A 20,050-nucleotide genomic window follows, 5' to 3' on the forward strand; every position below is an offset into this window, starting at 1 on the left:
CACTAGCATCGAATCCCTATGAATCAGTGTGTGGTGGGAGAGGCATGACTTTCTTGCTGACCTTTCCACCAAGACTGTTACTTTCAAACACTTTGTGGGCTGCAGAAGCGTTTTTATTGCTCAATATGTGGTCCCACTTTCACCTCCAAATTGCTCCCAGGGGAGGTAACATCTAAGTGGGGCTTGCTCAGGAGAAGGGGGCAGAGGAGTGGAAGGGCAGTCTAGGCAAAGCAAACATCAAACACAAAGACCTTGACTTGATATGAACCAGTACATTGTTTCAAAAGCAGAAGGTGAGAGCAGGGGTCAAAATCACGAAGGGTCCTGTATCCACGCTAAGAAGTGTGGATTTTGTCCTGAAGGCACTAGAAAGTTATTAAAGGATTACAAGCAGAGGGATGACATGGCCAGGCTTGTGATTTAGATGGATCACCCTGTCAACGCAAGAAAATGGATGGTGGTTGTAGGAGGGACTAAAAGCAAAGAGGCCAGATAGGAGATGGATGGCTAGAGTAACTCAGGGGAAAGATGATACAGCCCTGAACTAAGGTTTTAACAACATGGATAAAGGGGAGGAGGCAGAATCCAAGAGAACACTTTCTGATGCTGACTAGAAAGTTGGATTAAAGTGGCTAAAACAATTTTCAGGAGCATGAAAGAGAGTATGGATGTGATCAAGCTTCAGATTCAATTGCGAGGAATATTTCAGAGCTTCTAGTCTTCCTATAAGGGCTTCCATGTATGGCTGGACGTGTTGAACACTACTGTGCACTACGGAAGGTGCTACTGACACAATGCAGTGTCCTCAGACTGCAGCCCCTTCAAGTTGTGCAATGCTACCATATTGCTTCCTATGGTTGTGCAAACAAAAATTTCCAGAGAAAGTCTATGTAGCTTCCTGACAAATGTCATGTGAGGTATCGAAGCCCAACTAAATAGAAGAGGTAAGGTAAGGCAAGATTACCACCAGTAGCTTTTAGGGTCTAATGAAACACTGAAACAGTCCTTGCTCCACACAGGTGCTGGGGAAAAAGCGGAGTTCAGATGGCTGCAGGCTCTCAGGCAGTTGGGGAGGGACACAGGAGGTGGTACAAAGCACTTGGCATCAGAACAGCCTGAGACAGAACTTCCACCAACGTGGTACAAGTCTGAAACATAGAAAACAGCCCCACCAAGGACATCCTACCATGGTGCCCAATTCAGGGGTTCAGGGTAACTTGGAAGAGTCTTTACAGTGGCAAGCCCCTCAGCAGGATCTGCACCCACACAACAAGAGGCATTTTCTTTCCATTCTGTATTTGGAAAAGGTTGTGGTTTGTGCCCCTCCCTTTGCTCCACGTTAGCCAGTAAGGATGGTAATTCTTCTAGAAGCAGATGCTTTGTTCACAGTTCATGGTGTGTATGAAATAGATGAAGAAGTAAATGAGTATGTGCAACTGTCCTTCAGTTTACACAAATTAATATATTTCTAAGAAGTTGTGGGTGTACTGCATCCAAACCAAATTTCAACACAGGTTGGAAGTCTCTAACAGATGAAAATTGGAAGTGAACGTGCCGCGTGCTGTGCAGATCATATGGTCAGTGCCTACCAGTGCCTGCCTCATAGCGGAGGCTCCATGAGCGCTCACTGAACTCACAAATAAATGGGTTATGTTAACTAAGCACTTCCGCACAAATTATCTCATTTGATCCCAACAAGTCTGTGAAGTAAGTGTTGTTATCTTAGTTTCACAGAAGAGAAAACAGAAGCTCTGGAAGTTTCACTGATTTACGTGCTCAAGGTCACACAGCTACAAAATGCTGTAGCTGGGACATTAATTGAGATCTTTTGATTCTTTCCACCGCTCGACAGCTGTTTGTAAAAGCTTTGGTCTGCACAATTCTGATTTAAAGGAACCTACTGAGTAATCCTCTGGTAAAGAAGAAAACCGTGCCTGATGCACATTTTGTAAGCCATTTTTTGGTATTATTTTGGATTTTCTCAGAGTGGGGCTTTCATCTGTAAATGCATAAATGCCTAGTTTACACTCATTTTGAAGACTGAGTAACTGTAGCACATAAAGGACACACAAATGGCTGGTAACCACAAAAGGGGAAAAAGGAAAAAAAGCAATATGAAAAAAAAAAAGACTTCTTCCCTTCTTTTGACCTATTAGAATCCACTTCTCTTGTAATGTAGAACATTACGTAATGTTTTATTTCTTGTCTCTGGTTCAAGGCTGAGATATTTGCTTTCTAAAACTGAGACCCTACTTTGTTGGGTTGATTTGATAAACTAATGATGTAGAAATTGGTTCCGAGGAGGAATGAAAACATTCTCCCCCTCCCCCCCACCAAATCACAGGTGCTGAAAGCCATAGATGAAGGAAGTTGCAAGCTTCCTTCTATGTAAAAATGGAAGCAGTTAAGCCTCCTAGGGCAGGAAGCTGGTCTCAGAAAGTGTTACCTCTCACACATACCACAGCAAGTGGGCTTTGCCCATGTGTGGTTATTCAGATTCCCACGCCTCTCCCACCTGCTAGGGGCCTGGGGGGCCCAAGGTGGCTGAAAACTTCACATCCTCTGGTGGTGACCCCCAAGCCTCCCGCTGGAGACAGTGTTCTTGTTCCCTGTCCCCAACTGCTGTTGACCATTGCGTGCTTGGTGAGCTTTCTCTCCTGATCTTTTTTTAGGTAAGCGTGAACAGAAGCCCAAGGATCAGGTGCTGGCTGCAGAACAAAGATGTTTACTTTCCACCAGGATCAAAGGTGAACATAAACCAAAAATAAGTACAGCACCTTTACCATCAGAGTCTTTCAGACAATAAAGCAGAACATATTTTGAGAATTATATCAGCAGACACTGCTCAGGAGAATTTGTCTAAAGCAATGATTATCTTAATTTGATCTACCCCGTCCTTATTTGACTAGCGGAAGTGTCATTTCACGGATGAAGGACAGCAGACCTCAGCAGCCTGGCTGAAGGCGGTGTTTTTAAGAATTTCAGAGACCTCCACCTTGTTTGTGGTTAAACTTTATTCATTCAGCTTTCCCTGACTCAGTGCTTCCTCCAATTAATTTGTGCTGAGCAGAAACATTGAATATCAAATTGAAAACGAAAAGAAAATTTGCTGAGTATTTTAGTTGATAAAAGAGAGTCGAGAAAGATCTGAATACATACATGCTTGCATAAAATTTTGATGGAGGTGGTGGTGTATTTTCCAGCAAGCAAACTGCAAATTCACAATGGTGTTTATTGAAGTGCACTATATTTAGCAAAGGTAGGTCTGATGGAGCTTGGCTTTGAGAGGGCTGTTTGATCCTTCCTTTCATCACTGCGTGGTGGGGAGGACCTTGGCAAGGCCTGGGTAGAGAGAAATCACCACCAGGGCTTCCACTGCACGAACCTCCGCTCTCGGGACCAAACATAGCCCTGCTGCTTCAGGAAGGTTTGCATAAAAGGGATTGGTTTTCATTTGATTCTGCAAGTGAACTCCCTGGGAGAGCCTGGCAGAAAGGAAGAGAATAAGAAAGAAAAAAGATTCTTAAGCAGTTCTGGCCAGCTTCCAAATGCTTCAAGCTGACAGCACAAGTGGTTTAATCTGCTTCTTTAGAGCTGAAGACTTGCTTAACTTTCAAGGCCACAAACCAGGGACTTAATGAGCGATCGCTTGAAATTCTGAATTTTTTTTTTTTTTTGGTAAAAAACAAAACCAAAACCAAAAACCAAGATATTATGCTTGAGCTATACTGCATTAATTTTTTTAATCATAGAAATGTTGGTCCATCTCCTTTACTTAAAAGACATTTTAAAAATTGTAAAAATTCATGACTTCTCTGAGAAAGAATCATGTTGCATCTGTTGCTACCATATGATTACATTAGAACTGTTGAAGACAAAAAGATAACCCTCTTCAAAATGAAATTAATTGAGTTGGATCTAAAATAATTGTTATTTATTTGCTGACCATTTACCATGGGTGGGCATTAATCTTGGTTTGTTACAAAGATAAAAAGCAATGAAACATATTCACTGTTCTCAGGGCCTCACAATTGAACAGGGAAAGCACAAATTTATGGCTAAGTGGAAGATACCTATTCTAATTTTCATACAATGCAATGAACATTACATAAAAGGTATGGGCAAGACACTGTGGAAACAAGAAAAGGTAGCAATGAATTCAGCTGAGTGGGGCAGAAGTCTGTTTTGGTTTCACATGGATATTCACATTGAAGCTGGGCTTTAAAGAGATACTAGCTAACAAGACCTAGGAGTAACGCCAGGACCAAATGGGGACATATTGTATAGCACTTGCTAACAGTGAGGCCAGCTCTATTCAGGTAAGGAGACTGGGCCAGAAACGGGATTACTCAACAGCCACCACCTATCCAAGCCGCAACAGATCCTATCTGAGCTGGAATGCTAGGCTACTACCTGGTCTTTTTGCTTTATCTCTCATCCTTCTATAGAAGTCTTTTCTCTGCAGTGTGTCAAGACTCACCCCCTTACTATCTAAATCGTGGATTTCTTTTTTTAATTATGTATTTTTATTTTTTAATTTACATCCAAGTTAGCATATAGTGCAATAATAATTTCAGGAGTAGAATCCTGTGATTCACCCCCTACATATAACTCCCAGTGTTCATCCCAACAAGTGTCTTCCTCAATGACCCTTGCCCATTAGCCCATCTCCCCACCCATAACCCCTCTGGCAGCCCTCAGTTTGTTCTCTGTGTTTAAGAGTCTCTTATGTTTTGTCCTCTGTCTTGTTTTTATATTATTTTTGCTTCCCTTTCCTTATATTCATCTATTGTGTATCTTAAATTCCACATATGAGTGAAGTCATATGATGTTTGTCTTTCTCTGACTAATTTCGCTTAGACTAATACCCTCTAGTTCCAACTATGTTGTTGCAAATCACAAGATTTCATTCTTTTTGATTGCTTAGTAATACTCCACTGTATATGTACACCACATCCCCTTTACCCATTCATCTGTCAATGGACATTTGGGCTCTTTCCATACTTTGGCTATTGTTGATAGTGCTGCTATAAACATGGGGGTACATGTGCCCCTTTGAAACAGCATACCTGTATCCTTTGGATAAATATCTAGTAGTGCAATTGTTGGGTCTTCAGTTTTTCTATTTTTAATTTTTTGAGGAACCTCCATACAATCTTCCAGAGTGGCTGCACCAGTTGCATTCCCACCAGCAGTACAAAAGAGTTCTCCTTTCTCTGCATCATTGCCAACATCTGTTGTTGCCTGACTTGTTAATTTTAGCCATTCTGGCAGGTATAAGGTGGTATCGCATTGTGGTTTTGATTTGTACTTCCCTAATGATGAGTGATGTTGAGCATTTTTTCATGTGTCTGTTATAGCCATCTGGATGTCTTCCTTTGAACAGTGTCTATTCATGTCTTTTGCCCATTTCTTCACTGGATTGTGTTGAATTTGACAAATTGTTTATAGATTTTGGGCACTAACCCTTAATCTGATGTGTCATTTGCAAATATCTTCTCCCATTCCATTGGTTGATTTTTAATTTTGCTGATTGTTTCCTTCGCTGTGCAGAAGCTTTTTATCTTGACAAGATCCTAATAGTTCATTTTTGCTTTTGTTTCCCTTGCCTCCGGAGACGTGTTGAGTAAGAAGTTGCTGCGGGCAAGATCAAAGAGGTTTTTGCCTGCTTTCTCCTCAAGGATTTTGATGGCATCTTGTCTTACTTTTAGGTCTTTTATCCATTTTTGAGTTTATTTTTATGTATGCTGTAAGAAAGTGGTCCAGGTATATTCTTCTGCATGTCGCTGTCCAGTTTTCCCACACCATTTGCTGAAGAGGCTGTCATTATTCCACGGGATATTCTTTCGTGCTTTGTCAAAGATTAGTTGGCCATACATTTGTGGGTCCATTTCTGGGTTCTTTTCTCTGTTCCATTGATCTGAGAGTCTGTTTTTGTGCCAGTACCATACTGTCTTGACGATTACAACTTTCTAATACATCTTAAAGTCCAGGATTGTGATGCCTCCAGCTTTGGTTTTCTTTTTCAGGATTGCTTTGGCTATTCAGGGTCTTTTCTGCTTCCATACAAATTTTAGGATTGTTTGTTCTAGCTCCGTGAAGAATGCTGGTGTTATTTTGATAGGGATTGCATTAAATATGTAGATTGCTGTGGGTAGTATCAACATTTTAACAATATTTGTTTTTCCAATCCAGGAGCATGGAATGTTTTTCCATTTTTTTTTATAGCTTCTTCATTTTCTTTCATAAGCTTTCTATAGTTTTCAGTATATAGATTTTTCACCTCTTTGGTTAGGTTTATTCCTGGGTATTTTATGGTTTTATGCAACTGTAAATGAGATCAATTCTTTGATTTTTCTTTCTATTGCTTCATTACTGGTGTATAGAAATGCAACTAATTTCTGTGCATTGATTTTATATCCTGTTACTTTGCTGAATTCCTGGATCAGTTCTAGCATTTTTTGGTCAAATCTTTTGGGTTTTTCATATGGAATATCATGTCGTCTGTGAAGAGTGAAAGTTTGATTTCCTCCTTGCCGATTTGGATGCCTTTTATTCCTTTGTGTTTTCAGATTGCTGAAGCTAGGGCTTTCAATACTATGTTGAATAACAGTGATGAGAGTAGACATTCTGTCGTATTCCTGACCTTAGGGGGAAAGGTCTCGGTTTTTCCCCATTGAAGATATTAGCCGTGGGTCTCTTGTATATGGCTTTTATAACTTGAGGTATGATCCTTCTATCCCTACTTTTTTGAGGGTTTTTATCAAAAAAGATTGCTGTATTTTGTCAAATGTTTTCTCTGCATCTATTCAGAGGATCATGTGGTTCTTGTCCTTTCTTTTATTAATGTGATATATCACATTGATTTGCAGATATTGAACCAGACTTGCATCCCAGGTATAAATTCCACTTGATTGGAGTGAATAATTCTTCTAATGCCTTGTTGGATCCAGTTAGCTAGTATCTTGTTGAGAATTTTTGCATCCATGTTCATTAGGGATATTGGTCTGTAGTTTTCCTTTATAGTGGGGTCTTTGTCTGGTTTTGGAATCAAGGTCATCCTGGTCTCATATAATGAGTTTGGAAGAGTCCTCCCATGTCTCGTTTTTTGCAACAGCTTCAAAAGAATAGGTATTAACTTCTCTCTAAATGTTTTGTAGAATTCCTCTGGAAAGCCATCTGGCCCTGGGCTCTTGTTTTTTGGGAAGTTTTGTAGTTTATATGTTTCTAGGAATCTAGCCATTTCTTCCAGATTGCCCAATTTATTGGCATATAGTTGCTCATAATATTCTCTTATTATTGTTTGTATTTCTGCAGTATTGGTTGTGTTCTCTCCTCTTTCATTCTTGACTTTATTTATTTGGGTCTTTTCTTTTTTCTTTTTGGTCATACTGGTTAGGGGTTCATCAATTTTGTTCATTCTTTCAAAGAACCAGATCCTGGTTTCATTGATCTATTCTACTGTGTTTTTTTGTTTGTTTGTTTTTGATAGCATTGGTTTCTGTTCTAATCTTTATTATTTCCCATTTTCTGCTGGTTTGGGGTTTTATTTGCTATTCTTTTTCCAGCTCTTTAAGGTGTAAGGTTAGTTTTGTATCTAAGATCTTTCTTCCCTCTTTAGGAAGGCCTGGATTGCTATATACTTCCCTCTTATGACCACCTTTGCTGTCTCCCAGAGGTTTTGGACTGTGGTGTTATCATTTTCATTGGCTTCCATGTACTTTTAAATTTCCTCTTTAGTTAAAGAGGAACTTAAAACCATTCATTCTTTAGTAAGATGTTCTTTAGTCTTCAAGTATTTTTTGTCTTTCCAAATTTTTTCTTGTGGTTGATTTGGAGTTTGTGGTCTGAAAATATGCACAGTATGATCTCAATCTTTTTATACTTGTTGAGGGCTGATTTGTGTCCCATTATGTGATCTATTCTGGAGAATGTTCCATGTGAACTTGAGAATAATGTGTATTCCACTGCTTTAGGATGAAATGTTCTGAATATATCTGTTAAGTCCATCTGGTCCAGTGTGTCATTCAAAGCCATTGTTTCCTTGTTGATTTTATGCTTAGATCATCTGTCCACTGCTGTAAGTAGGGTGTTGAAGTCCCCTATTATTATGGCATAATTGTCAATGAGTTTCTTTATGTTTGTAATTAATTGATTTCTATATTTGGGTTCTTCTACATTGGGGGCATAAATATTTACAATTGTTTGATCTTCTGGGTGGATAGACCCCTTAATTATGATATAATGCCCTTATTCATCTCTTGTTACAGTCTTTATTTTAAAATCTAGATTGTCTGATAAAAGTATGGCTACTCTAGTGTTCTTTTTGCAACCATTAGATGGTTCTCCATCCCCTTACTTTCAATCTGAAGGTGTCTTTAGGTATAAAATGGGTTTATTGTAAACAGCATTAGATGTATCTTGTTTTCTTATCCATTCTGTTACACTATGTCTTTTGATTGGAGCATTTAGTCCATTGACATTTAGAGTCAGTACTGAAAGATATGACCTTATTACCATTGTGTTGCCTGTGGAGTTGGAGTTTCTGGTGGTATTCTCTGGTCCTTTCTAGTCTTTGTCGCTTTTGGTCATTTTTGTTTTGTTTCATCTTTTCTCCCCTCAGAGAGACTCCCTTAAAATTTCTTGCAGGGCTTGTTTAGTGGTTATGAACCCCTTTAGTTTTTGTTTGTCTGGGAAACTCTTTATCTCTCCTTCTATTTTGAATGACAGCCTTGCTGGATAAAGAATTCTTGGCTGTTTGTGTATTTCTTTAACACACATTTATAAGCACCTACTTCATAGCAGGCCCTCTGCTAGATACTTGGAATATGTGAGTCAACAAAACAGGCATAAACTTTGCCCTTGTTGGGCTTATTTTCTAGTAGTAGAGACAGTCACACATGAAAACATAATCAATGAGGATAAAAAAGTAAATTTTATAATATATTAGAAAGTAATTTTAAAAAGGGGGTCACCTAGGTGGCTCAGTTGGTTAAGCATCTGACTTTGGCTCAGGTCATGATCTTGCAGTTCATGAGTTCAAGCCCTGCATTGAGCTCTGTGCTGATAGATCAGAGCCTGGAGCCTGCTTCAGATTATGTCTCCCTATCTCCCTCTCTCTCTGCCAGTGAAAAGGCCATCGTGGCTGGACCAGTGAGCAAGGGGGAGAGAAACAAGGGTGACATCAGAGAAGTGAGGGGGGTGGTCATCTCATGAAGGGTCTTTTGGTTATTATAAGGAATTTGGCTTTCACTCTGTGGGAAATGGGTTTGAAGCAAGAGGATGACATGCTCTGACTCATACTTCAAAGAGGAACAATCTGGCTACCCTTTTGGAGTTAAGCTGAGGGGACATAGGTTGAAACAGGATGAATGCTTGGGATACAACTTTAGTGATCTGGGAGAGAGAAGCTGGAGGCTGAGAGAAGGGAAATAAGTGGAGGAAGTGGGGAAAAGAAGGAGGACTCTGAATATATTTTGAAAGCATAGCCAATAGGATTTGCTGATGGATTGCCCATGAGGGGAGAGAAGGAGTGGGTTCAAAGGTGACACCCAGGAGTTTGACTGCAACATCTGGAAGGATGGAGTTTCCATCGGATGAAATGGGAACAACTACAAGTAAAAGAGATTTGGGGGATAAGATAAAGAGTTCAGTTTGGGACATATGAAGTTTGAGGTGTTCATTAAACACCCAAGCAGAGACCCAAATCTGGGTTCATGAGAGAGGTTAGGTTAGAGATATTCATTTGGGATTCATTCCTATGTAAATTATACTGAAAGTACTGAATTTTACTGGGTGAAATCACAAAGTGAATGTGTATACATGGAGAAAAAAAGAAGACTAAAAGACTGTGTTTTGAGAAACAAGGAACAAACATGAAAAACAGAAGGAGCAATCAATGAGGTAGGAGGAACTCCAAGAAATGTAGTTTCCTGGAAGCCAAATGAAGAAACTTATAATCAAGGAAGAAGGAATGGTCAACTGTGTCCAATGATGCTGAAAAAAGTGGAGAGCTGACCTTTGTATTAAATAATGTAAACCATTGTTCAATCCAAGGACTCGTCTGTATCTCTTACAAGAGCAGTTTTGATGGAGTGCTGAGTGTAAAGTGTGATTGGAGTAAATCATTCCCAGTGTCTGTTTCAGAGCCATGTTCCCCAGCCTATTTCTGTCTGCCCTGCTTCTTACCCTCTGTCTGTTTACCTTGCTGTTTCCGCATTTCTGGCTTTATATCAGGTTTGGATTTGGTGCTTAGCCCCTTTTCCATTGTTATAATTTGATTCCTTTAGATAATGACTGTATCCCAGCCACATTGCCTCCAGATGCCTCACATATAAATCCCTCCTAGCTCTGTCGGACCCAGACCCTTTTTACTCTGGCATTACTCTCATGGTTTATTGCTACAGCATTTGTCCTGGCTTTAGGTTCAAGGGGAGCAGATACAAGTGTCAAAGAGCTTACTGCAGATTGGGATGTTGGCAAAGCGCATGTGCATGCGTGTGTTTCAGTGGCAGAGGGGCAGAAAGAGAGGGAGAATAATAATCCCAAGCAGGCTCTGGGCTGTCAGCAGGAGGTCCTACAAGGGGTGTGAGCCCACGAATCAAACATGAGATCATGACCTGAGCCGAAATCAGGAGTTGGATGCTTAAGCAACCAAGCCACCCAGGCACCCCCAACCCCCTGACTATACTTCTTCCCTGCAACTCAATCTGTTTCATTTTTCCCAAGGCCTAGATGTAACAGTTGGTGCTACTTCTGCGAGGCTAGGACTCTTTGTGTTTTGAGCTGGCCACAATGCCTAGTTTCTCTTAGTGGCCATGTTGCTTCCGTGGAGAGTTCTACTTACCTGGTAGTCTGTCTTCCTCTGAATTCCTTCAAAGCTACTTTGGAACTTTCTCTTTCAAACATCATCCAAAGGTATAGGAAGTTCCACTAAGTTCTTGTCACAAAGAGCAGCTTTAATATTCATCTTATTTGCATTACTATCTGACAGACTATGCTGAATGCTAGAGACATACAGATGAAAGAAGATCAGGAGGATTCCTAATAAATATTTGTCATCTAAGAAACATGATAAGGAGTATTATTCAGGGCTTATATTGGCCCTTACATTTGTTATGGCTCCATTCAGTACCAAAATGGGCCATGATGACGATGGTGGTAGTGATAGATGCCAGGATCTAAATTTCCTTGACAAATAGAGGAATGATAATAATGGAAGTTTGTTGAATAATGTCTATTAAAAGATACTATCCAGAGAGAAAATTTAAATTAATTCTCTATGTCCATGTTCTTTAGTCCAAATATTTTATGATAGCTTCATGAAAATAAACACAATAATACCTCAGAATGGCCACAGTGATTAGGTTAGGCATCCTAGTAAAAACTGTGTGTAGGGGTGCCTGGGGGGCTTAGTCAGGTAAGCATTTGACTCTTGATTTCAGCTCATGTCATGATCTCTCAGTTTGTGGGTTTGAGCCTCAAGTTGGGCTTTGTGCTAACAGTGTGGAACTTGCTTGGAATTCACCCTCTATCCTCTCTCTGCCCCTCCCCCACTTACTCTGCTCTCTTTCTCTCAAAATAAATAAACAGACTTAAAAAAAAACCTGTGTATAAAATTCACCATTTACTTAAGTTGACAATGATGAAAAATTTTGCAAGATGTCTATGGTAGTCAGCGTCCAATATTGCCCCTGATGATCTTTTCCTTCTAGTATTTATTCACACTCTTGTGTCATCCCCTCCTACACTGTGATCAATAGAAGTGATAGTATGTACTTCCAAAACTATATCATATAAAGCTTCCTGGCTTCTGTCTTGTTCTCTTTCTTGGATCACTTGTTCTGGGGGAACCAGATGCCATGTTATGAAGACACTCAAGCAGCCCTATGGAAAGACCCACACAGTTAGGAATTAAGGCCTCCTAACAACTGCCAGTAAGGAACTAAATTCTTTTGCCAATGTGTGGGTAAGCCATCTTGGAAATGGATTCTTCAGCCCCAGCTAAGTCTTTCCATATCTCCAGCCCCCTCCAACATCTTTACTGCAACTTCATGAGAGATCTTGAGCCAGAACCCTTCAGCTAAGGAGCTTCCAAATTCCTGACCCACAGAGATTGTGTGAGATCATAAACATGTGTTGTTTTAAGCTGCTAAGTTTTGGCATAATATGTTACTCAACAATTAATAATAAACACAGAGTCACATGGAACTTTTTGTAGGTGCTATCCACCACTCGAGCCCTAGCGTGCTAATAAAATCATCAACTTAGTTTGTCTCATCTCTTTATGTTCAATTTAATTTCCATTTAAAAATGTTTTCAGCGTTCTGGCATTTTATCCCTTAACTTTGATATTTACAAGATTTTAGAAATAGAGCTTAGTGATTCAGCAGTTGGGCTTTCGAGTTAACAGACTTTAGTTAAATCACTGTCCTGACACTGCTCACTAGCAGTATGACCTTAGAAAAGATATGCCTCAGGTTCCTTCTCAGCATCATGATTATAGTAGGAATTTAACCCAAAAAGATTGCTATAGGGATTATTTATATATGTAAAACTGAACACGTTGCTGGCTCTTAAAATCTACTCATTAAATGGTACCAATAATGATGATGGTAATAATGATGGTGTGATGCTGAAGATGATGGCAAAGGTAAAAATCTTGGCGTTTTGGGTGCCTGGGTGGCTCAGTCAGTTAAGCAGCCAACTCTTGGTTTCGGCTCAGGTCGTGATCTCACGGTTCGTGAGTTTGAGTCCTACTTGGGATTCTCTCTGTTCTTCCCCTGCTTTTGTTCTCTCTCAAAATAAATATATAAACTTAAAAAAAAATCTCCGTATTTTCAGCTTGCAGGTGAACTCCTTATGAGGTGAAAGATAGACCTTTTGCATTTCTATATTATAATGGTCTCAGCTCTTACCCTGTGTTTCTTCTTGTATATGTGTAATTCCATCTATAGTAATCACAATTTAATTTTGCAACATATCTATTTCTCTGTCTTCTTTGCTCCTTTTTCTATAGCCCACAATAAAGCAGGCATTTTGCAGGTGTTCTCATGATAGAAACATACTACTGAGTTAATTAAGGTACAATTTTAGCAATAAATCCAATTTGGCTTTGATAATTCTTTTTGCAGATAGGTGACCTATTATTAATAGATATTGAAAATGCATAAATTGTTCGACTATTCATCTTTTTATGGAGATGTAGAACAATAGCTTTGGTCACATATCTGAAAACTTTGTGGGCTTAGTTAAATCTCCCAGTAGGGTTAATTTAAAAAGCTACATAGAGTTCGCATTCTTTAAAGGAAAAGAATGCTCTCCTTCTCCCTCTCCTCTCTCTCTCTCTCTCTCCCTCTCTCTTGAAAGGTGATTTTGGTTTTCCTTTCTCTGTGGAAATTGAAGAATGAGAGGAGAAGACCTATTGTAAGACAGACCTACTGATAGTGACATGTGTCTGTTGTCTTGGTGCATCTCCTGTTCTCCATTTTATTGGCCTTACAGTCAACAGGTTGAACCAAATGACCTACATATTTATTTTCCCTGCAGATTTCTACTCATCCTCCAACAGGGAAGTCACAAGCCCACTCCTTTTCCCCCTGAGGCTATCAAAGATGAAAGGCTTGGCCGAATCTTTGTTTCTAAAAGAATATCTAGTATTAAAGGTGATCTCTGCTTGCCTTTTATATATATCTTTGAAGTATCTTGGGTTAGTAAGTTATGAAAACTTCATGAGATGGTTCCAAAAAGATATGAACTCATTCCCAGGATGCCTGTGGTCATCAGCCAACAATAGAAGCAACAACAACACCAGTGGAGGACTCTCTGTAGGCTAGACAACGTTTTAAGCACTTCACAGGTTATACCTCCCTTAGCCCTTAACCCTTACCCTGACCCTATTAGCTATTGTTACCACAGTTCCAGAGTTTCCTGGTGTGTCATACATTCTCTACTCACCAGACACAGGAGAGAACATTCATAGTCTCTCCACGGAGTCCTCAGCATGGTCTTCTTTGTTCCACCAGCTGTCCAAGCTGAACTTTGCAACTCTGCAAAGTGAGAACTGAGTAAGACACACCCATCCATAGCAAAAGTGTGACTGCGTGGTCTAGAAGTCCATTCTGAGAGGCATAACACTTCGCTTACAAGTTATGAACTCCAGTACTCCCTACCCTTCACTGCCCCCGCACATACAAATACATACATACACGAAGCATTCACTGCTTCAAATAGTTTACATTCAGCTGCTTCAAATTGTTTACATTTGCTTGCGTGCTGCAATATCAGAAAGGGAGCGTATTTTAAATTTCATGGCTTTTAAAAATTTGAGTACTACACCAAAAGTCAACCAGGTGGGTGAGACATTTCATTGAAGAAAGAAAGACATTTCATTCAACAAATAATAGGAATTTCAAAAGACCAGGGCTCTGGCTGGGAAAGAAAAAACTGCCAGTCTTTTAGATAATCAGATGAGTCGGTGGTGCCCAGATAGAGGTTTCCTGTGATTTGATTTTTCTAATTAAGGTTGTTGGTATCCATTAAGCTTTTTCCATGGAAACCGTATCCAAGATACACAACTGGTTCCAAATGGACTTGTTTTGAGCACAACAGGAAGGAAGGCTTCAGGTTAGAACTCAGAGACCGAAAAGTTTCTCTAATGTCTGAAGTTGAGTGCGATCTTGAATTCAAGTGCATTTGATTTATATAAATTCAACCACTCTGTGGGGGTGGGAAGCTAGGAAATAGCATGTTATCAAATGTTATTTTATATTTATTATATATAGAATAAACATGTGCACTTATATATTACATATTGTACATAATTATGCAGATTCACATATTATATTTTATAGGTTGTATACTCAAAACCTTGAAATCAAACTTTATGAACAACTTAAGGGATTTCCAAGCGTAATTTTGACCCCACTTTCTTTTACCTTGAGCACAGTCTCAGAAGCCCAAGCTGCCTGTGACTCCTCTGTGAATTAAATGACCCTTCAGACAGAAAGAAAGCCCATGGGATGGATGTCCCAAGAACTAATCCAAATCTGATTGTTGCTAAGGTGGGGTCTGTCAGATCCTGGAATTCACTAGGAATAGAGAAGGAAATGAGGTTAGAGTGATTCAGGAGCATTTTTGATGAGTCTCAGATTTTATCCAGAACATATTCTAAAGTCAGTGAGAGAATGTTTTGTGAACTGTTGCATTAGGAGTGTGTTGTGTTGAGTGAGAAATGGTTTTCTTGCCCATGTTTGCTTCCCTCGCTCTTGAAGGCAGAGAGTTCAGCAGAGTTAGCCAAAAAAAATCCTGTGCACCTATTTCTATTCTTAGATGCCGTGTGTGTGATAATGATACAGAAACCCATTCCAGTCTTATGGAAGGGGGTATATGTTTACAGGGACTAAAATAGTAGCACATTAAAATCAGGCAGGTGCTTGATTGGGGAATGCAAAACCGTCTTCTCAAAGAGGCTCTGGAAGTTTTTATTTAAATGTTTTCAGCAAAATAAACTGTTACTAGGAAAACATGTTGTTATAAATATAAGGGTCCCCAGGCTTGAAATGTATCTGGCTGACTTCTCTTTCCTTGTAACTCTGCTAAGCCTACATGCTCAACGGTGAAAGTCGGATCTCCTCATACCCTTGATCACCCCTGGCTGCTGGCAGAAAATGGTCGGCTTTCTGAGCTTAAAGCAAAGTCTTTTTCTTGACTGATGACCCCTGACCTTTTAAAGAGTATGTATTCAGAGATCTCTTTTGACCCAGGAATCTCTTGCATGATATAATGGGCTATCTTACATTCTGAGTGTGAGGGAAAAAGACACATGAAAGTGGACATAAATAGTAAAAGAAGCAGCAATGTATTAGTCCAGAGAGGAATTACTGTGGGGAAAGAGACTAAGAGTCACTTTGTGACGGTGATGATGGCTGAAGGACTGTAGATGCGAGGGGGGGGGGGCTGGACCGGGGTTCAGGGGGACATTTTGTATATAAGTACATATTTATTTCCAGGAGAATTGTCAAATTAAAATTGCCAGAGTCTCAAAGGGTTTTGTGAATTAAGAAAGATTGGAAGCATTGCCATAGGAGATCAATCTCAGTCTTAAAAGATTCCTTAAGTTATAGAAGGTACAGAAGAGGAAGGCTCTCTGAAGAAGTGGGAGAATACAAGACATAAACAAAGAAACACTGAGAAAAGTGAAAGTCACACTTCATACTGGAATTGGTTTCAGACTTGTATGATCGGGACACGGGATTCATATAGGACAGTGAAGAAACTGAAGCTGGAAAATAGGTTGGAACTGAAATGGGGACAACCTTAAATTAAAACTAAGGAGACTGGACTCCCTCCTACAGACCACAGAGAATCACTGGCTCCAACTCAACTGAAAAACTATTGAGCACCTGATATGTATAAAGCAATGTGTGGTGTCCTGGTTTTGGGGGTGAGGACAGGACAGGCACATGTAAGGGAGAAGGGTTAAAATTTGCTCACAGCATGATAGTAGTTAGCAATAATTAACCTTTATTCCCATGCTTACTATGGGCCAGGTCTATACTAAATGCTTTAAACAGATTATCTGATTTAATCCTCAAACCCCGATTGTGGTATATACCCTTTTGGGGGTATAAGGAAGTTACGTTACTGGTGCTTAGTTTATAGCCGGGAAAGGTGGAGTCATTATTCAAACTCAGGCAGTGTAACTCCATTGTCCAAGCTCTGGAACACTCTATTGACTGTTCTGGAACAGCCAGAGATGACCATGACCCCATGCCTCTCATCAATACCAGGATATTGACCCTTCTAGAGACATCCAGAGTTTACCAAGTGCTATGTGAAGTGACAAAATGAATATAGCATATTTCTATAAACAGTCAACTTTATTTCAAGACTTGAAAAAAATATATATGAAAACAAAGGGGAATATTATGGGAATATTATGCATGTAAAACTCACATTAGTTTTTTTAATGAACATATTACATAACCCGTGTACAGAAAAGCGAACACTCATAAGCATACAGCTTGCTGTACTTTCACACAGTGGATGATCTATGCGATCAGCACCCCCAGGAAGAAGTGGAGCCTTTCCAGAGCCCCCATCTGCACCTGCCCTGGCACCATCATCTGGGGTAGCCATCATTTAATATGTGCCCTTTGCAGGTGGATTCTTTTCCTAGCATTGTGTTTGTAAGATTCATCTATATTGTTGCATGTGGCAGTTGTTTATTTATGTGGTATTCGTTCTTAAAGTAAAACTTGATGCTACAATGAAGTTATTTGCATTTTTAGGGAGTATTCTCCAATTTTTTGAGAATGAAGTTGAGTCTCTTCTGTTTGGTCACTCGGATGACCAAGTTTGAGCAATATAGGAGAAAGCACCACATTTGGCGCCAGGAGAAAGGAGTCTAGTCTTCCTCCACCACCCACCACTGTGTGACCTTGGACAAGTCACTTAAATCTCTGAACTTCATTCCCTACATTAATAAAGTAAGGAAGGGGGGGTCAAATGTCTCTTGGTCTACCCCCGTATGAGTCGTCTTTGCTTCACTTTTTTTTTATTTTAATGTTTATTTATTTTTGAGAGCGAGTGAGAGAGACAGAGCGTGAGTGGGGGAGGGGCAGAGAGAGCTGGAAACACAGAATCCGAAGCAGGCTCCAGACTCCGAGCTGTCAGCACAGAGCCCGATGTGGGGCTTGAACCCACAAACCATGAGATCATGACCTGAGCCGAAGTCGGATGCTTAACCAACTGAGCCACCCAGGCACCCTGTATTTGCTTCACTTCTAAGTTGAATGGGCTTAACTTAAGAAAAGTTTATGGATGAAATAAAATTTCTCTAAAATAAAATTATTTTTTTCTATTACAAAAGAAAAGCATATTTGTTGTAATAGTTCAAACAACACCTAGTTGTCTGAAGGAAAATCTGACAATAATTGTTCAATCTTGCCTTTCCAACACACAAAAACAATGTAGTTTGGTATCTATACATCTATACATTTTCCGTTGATACAACTCTGTTCCCTTAATGAGTTTGTTGATTGTTTTTGAATGGAATCATACTAATACATTTTATTCTGCAATTTTCTTTTCGTGGAAATTCTTTCAAGATTGAAACATACGTTTCTGATCATTTAATGTCTGCAGAACTAATGTATACACAATGTGCCATTGCGTGCATTGAGGAATCTACTCCTGAAATCATTGTTGCACTATATGCTAACTAATTAACTAATTTTGATGTAAATTAAAAAAATAAAATAAAAAGAAGAGAAAAGAAAAGAAAGAAAAAAAAGAAAAAAAAATTGGTTCAACACTAACCTAGTCTGGAGAAACTTCCTGTAACTTGTAAAGCCTGATGAGGCATCTTTCCTGACCTGCTGTCCCCGATGCTTAGACCCTCAGGACCCTGCCTCCTGCAGGCTGGAATAACCAGTAGCTGACTCTGGGGAGATGGACAGAGTTAGGCCATTTGAAGTGGTCAATATTACACAGAGGAAGATTTATTTATCCTGTCAGTGTTTCACTTTGATGCTGGTCTGGAAAGGATAATTTTCCCTTATCCAGTAATATCTGAAACACCAAAACCTCCACTCCTCCCTCAAAAGAGAGCCAGATGGAAGCCATTGTCAGGGGCCAAGGGGAAGAAGGGAAATAGGGGTGGGGAGAGGGAGGGCAATATGTCTGGGAGACCATTGAGAGAGGAGAGGGGGAGGGCGGGAGACCAGAGAGGAGCAACTCCTTGACACCCATCCTGACTGGAGGGAGAAAGTAAGGAAACTTTTTGCCCCACCTCCTCCCTCTGTGGGCTGGCTTGAGTGTCAAAGTTTTATTTCTGGTGGTGAACTGTGTCTTCCTGTCCTTCCAAGTTCTAAGGGCATAGCTAAGGGGTTGCATCTACAATGTGCATGGCACGATTCTACAATAACGTGCTCTTCTTTGCACAAGAAGATAGTGCTACTTATTCATCCTCAGGGTACATGCTGTTTTTTATTCACAGGGATAGTTTTACACTAATCCTGCCACTCTGTTTCCTTGGACTCGGTGGTGACCAGCTGGTTCCATGTGCAGGCAGCTGTTTGAGGCTGTGGAACAGCTAATTGGCCAGCAGTGGGAATGAACCTGTGACCTCCACCTCACAGACTGAGTGCTCAGTCCTCAACTGCGGGTGGTGGGCTCGAGTCACTCAAGAGCTGGGCAGTCAGTGCTCTGGCACTGTTAGTTGTGAAAAGTCATGTAGCAACATGTCTTCACTAACCTCAATTTTTTAATCCACGAAGTGGGAATGATCATTGCTCTCTCATGGTGTTTTTAAGAGGATTAAACAAGCCAAAGCACATGTTTACCTCAGTAACTAAATAAATGCTTTTTGGCACCCTAAAAAAAAAAAAAAAAAATAAGAAGAAGAAGAATGTGGTGCCTTTTCTTCGGATGTAATTCTTAGGCGTGCCCACCTGGGCCAGGAAGCCAAACAGCTGGCCACACTCTGGCATTAGGCAGTGGTCTACAGAAAAGCCTCCTTCACATCATTGTGTGTGAATACAGAATTTAAAGTAATCAGAAAATATCCGCCTCCTATTGCACCCCAGAGAATCCTGAGAATGTCTGCACTTGGTAAATCTTCTGTCTGACTTCTAGTTTGAGTCCAAGTTTAAACCTATCTCTTTATTTCTAGTCTAGTAGCCTATGTCTGCTAACGTGCTAAAGCGTTCTTCCCTTTGAATGATGTATTTGCCTATTGTATTATGCCATTGTTGGACACCTGAAATATAACCATATTCTTTTACCAACTGGTGGATAGCCTGGCCTTCATTCTCTATTTCTTTAATGATGTTAAAGTTTTTCTTACTATGATACGTTTCACAAGACTTTCAGAGAATGCTAAGAACTTTCTCTGCAGAGATAAAAATAATGACACTGAGTCATTTCCTTTGTTGCTCTTTGAAATCCCATATAAAGTTATCTACCAAGTATACCTTGCTTGGTCTAGTAAGTATGCTTGCTTAACATGAGTTAATGCTGGTGACATTAGTCATTGTTAATTGCTCAA

General features: G+C 40.0%; 1 protein-coding gene and 1 long non-coding RNA gene across 3 annotated transcripts in view; one reads left to right on the forward strand and one right to left on the reverse strand.

Moving 5' to 3' along the window:
• CB1H4orf54 (chromosome B1 C4orf54 homolog) overlaps window positions 1-20,050 on the forward strand; it is a 45,792-nt gene that overhangs the window by 8,555 nt on the left and 17,187 nt on the right. Inside the window, exons 3-4 of one of the 2 annotated variants that reach the window (XM_042935831.1) lie at window positions 1,735-1,948; window positions 2,673-2,747. In XM_042935831.1, coding sequence (XP_042791765.1) covers window positions 2,722-2,747 — 26 coding nt within the window. In that variant the 5' untranslated portion in view covers window positions 1,735-1,948; window positions 2,673-2,721. The remainder of the gene's footprint in view (window positions 1-1,734; window positions 1,949-2,672; window positions 2,748-20,050) is intronic. The other variant, XM_042935832.1, reaches the window with a different exon arrangement.
• Window positions 2,682-14,524, reverse strand: LOC122218017. Its single transcript, XR_006201803.1, has 3 exons — window positions 14,208-14,524; window positions 13,957-14,048; window positions 2,682-3,485 (listed from the first exon to the last, which is right to left on the reverse strand). It is a non-coding gene; the product is annotated as an uncharacterized LOC122218017 (long non-coding RNA).

The sequence above is a fragment of the Panthera leo genome, chromosome B1 (assembly GCF_018350215.1).
Source record: "Panthera leo isolate Ple1 chromosome B1, P.leo_Ple1_pat1.1, whole genome shotgun sequence".
In the NCBI taxonomy this organism is placed as follows: domain Eukaryota; kingdom Metazoa; phylum Chordata; class Mammalia; order Carnivora; family Felidae; genus Panthera; species Panthera leo.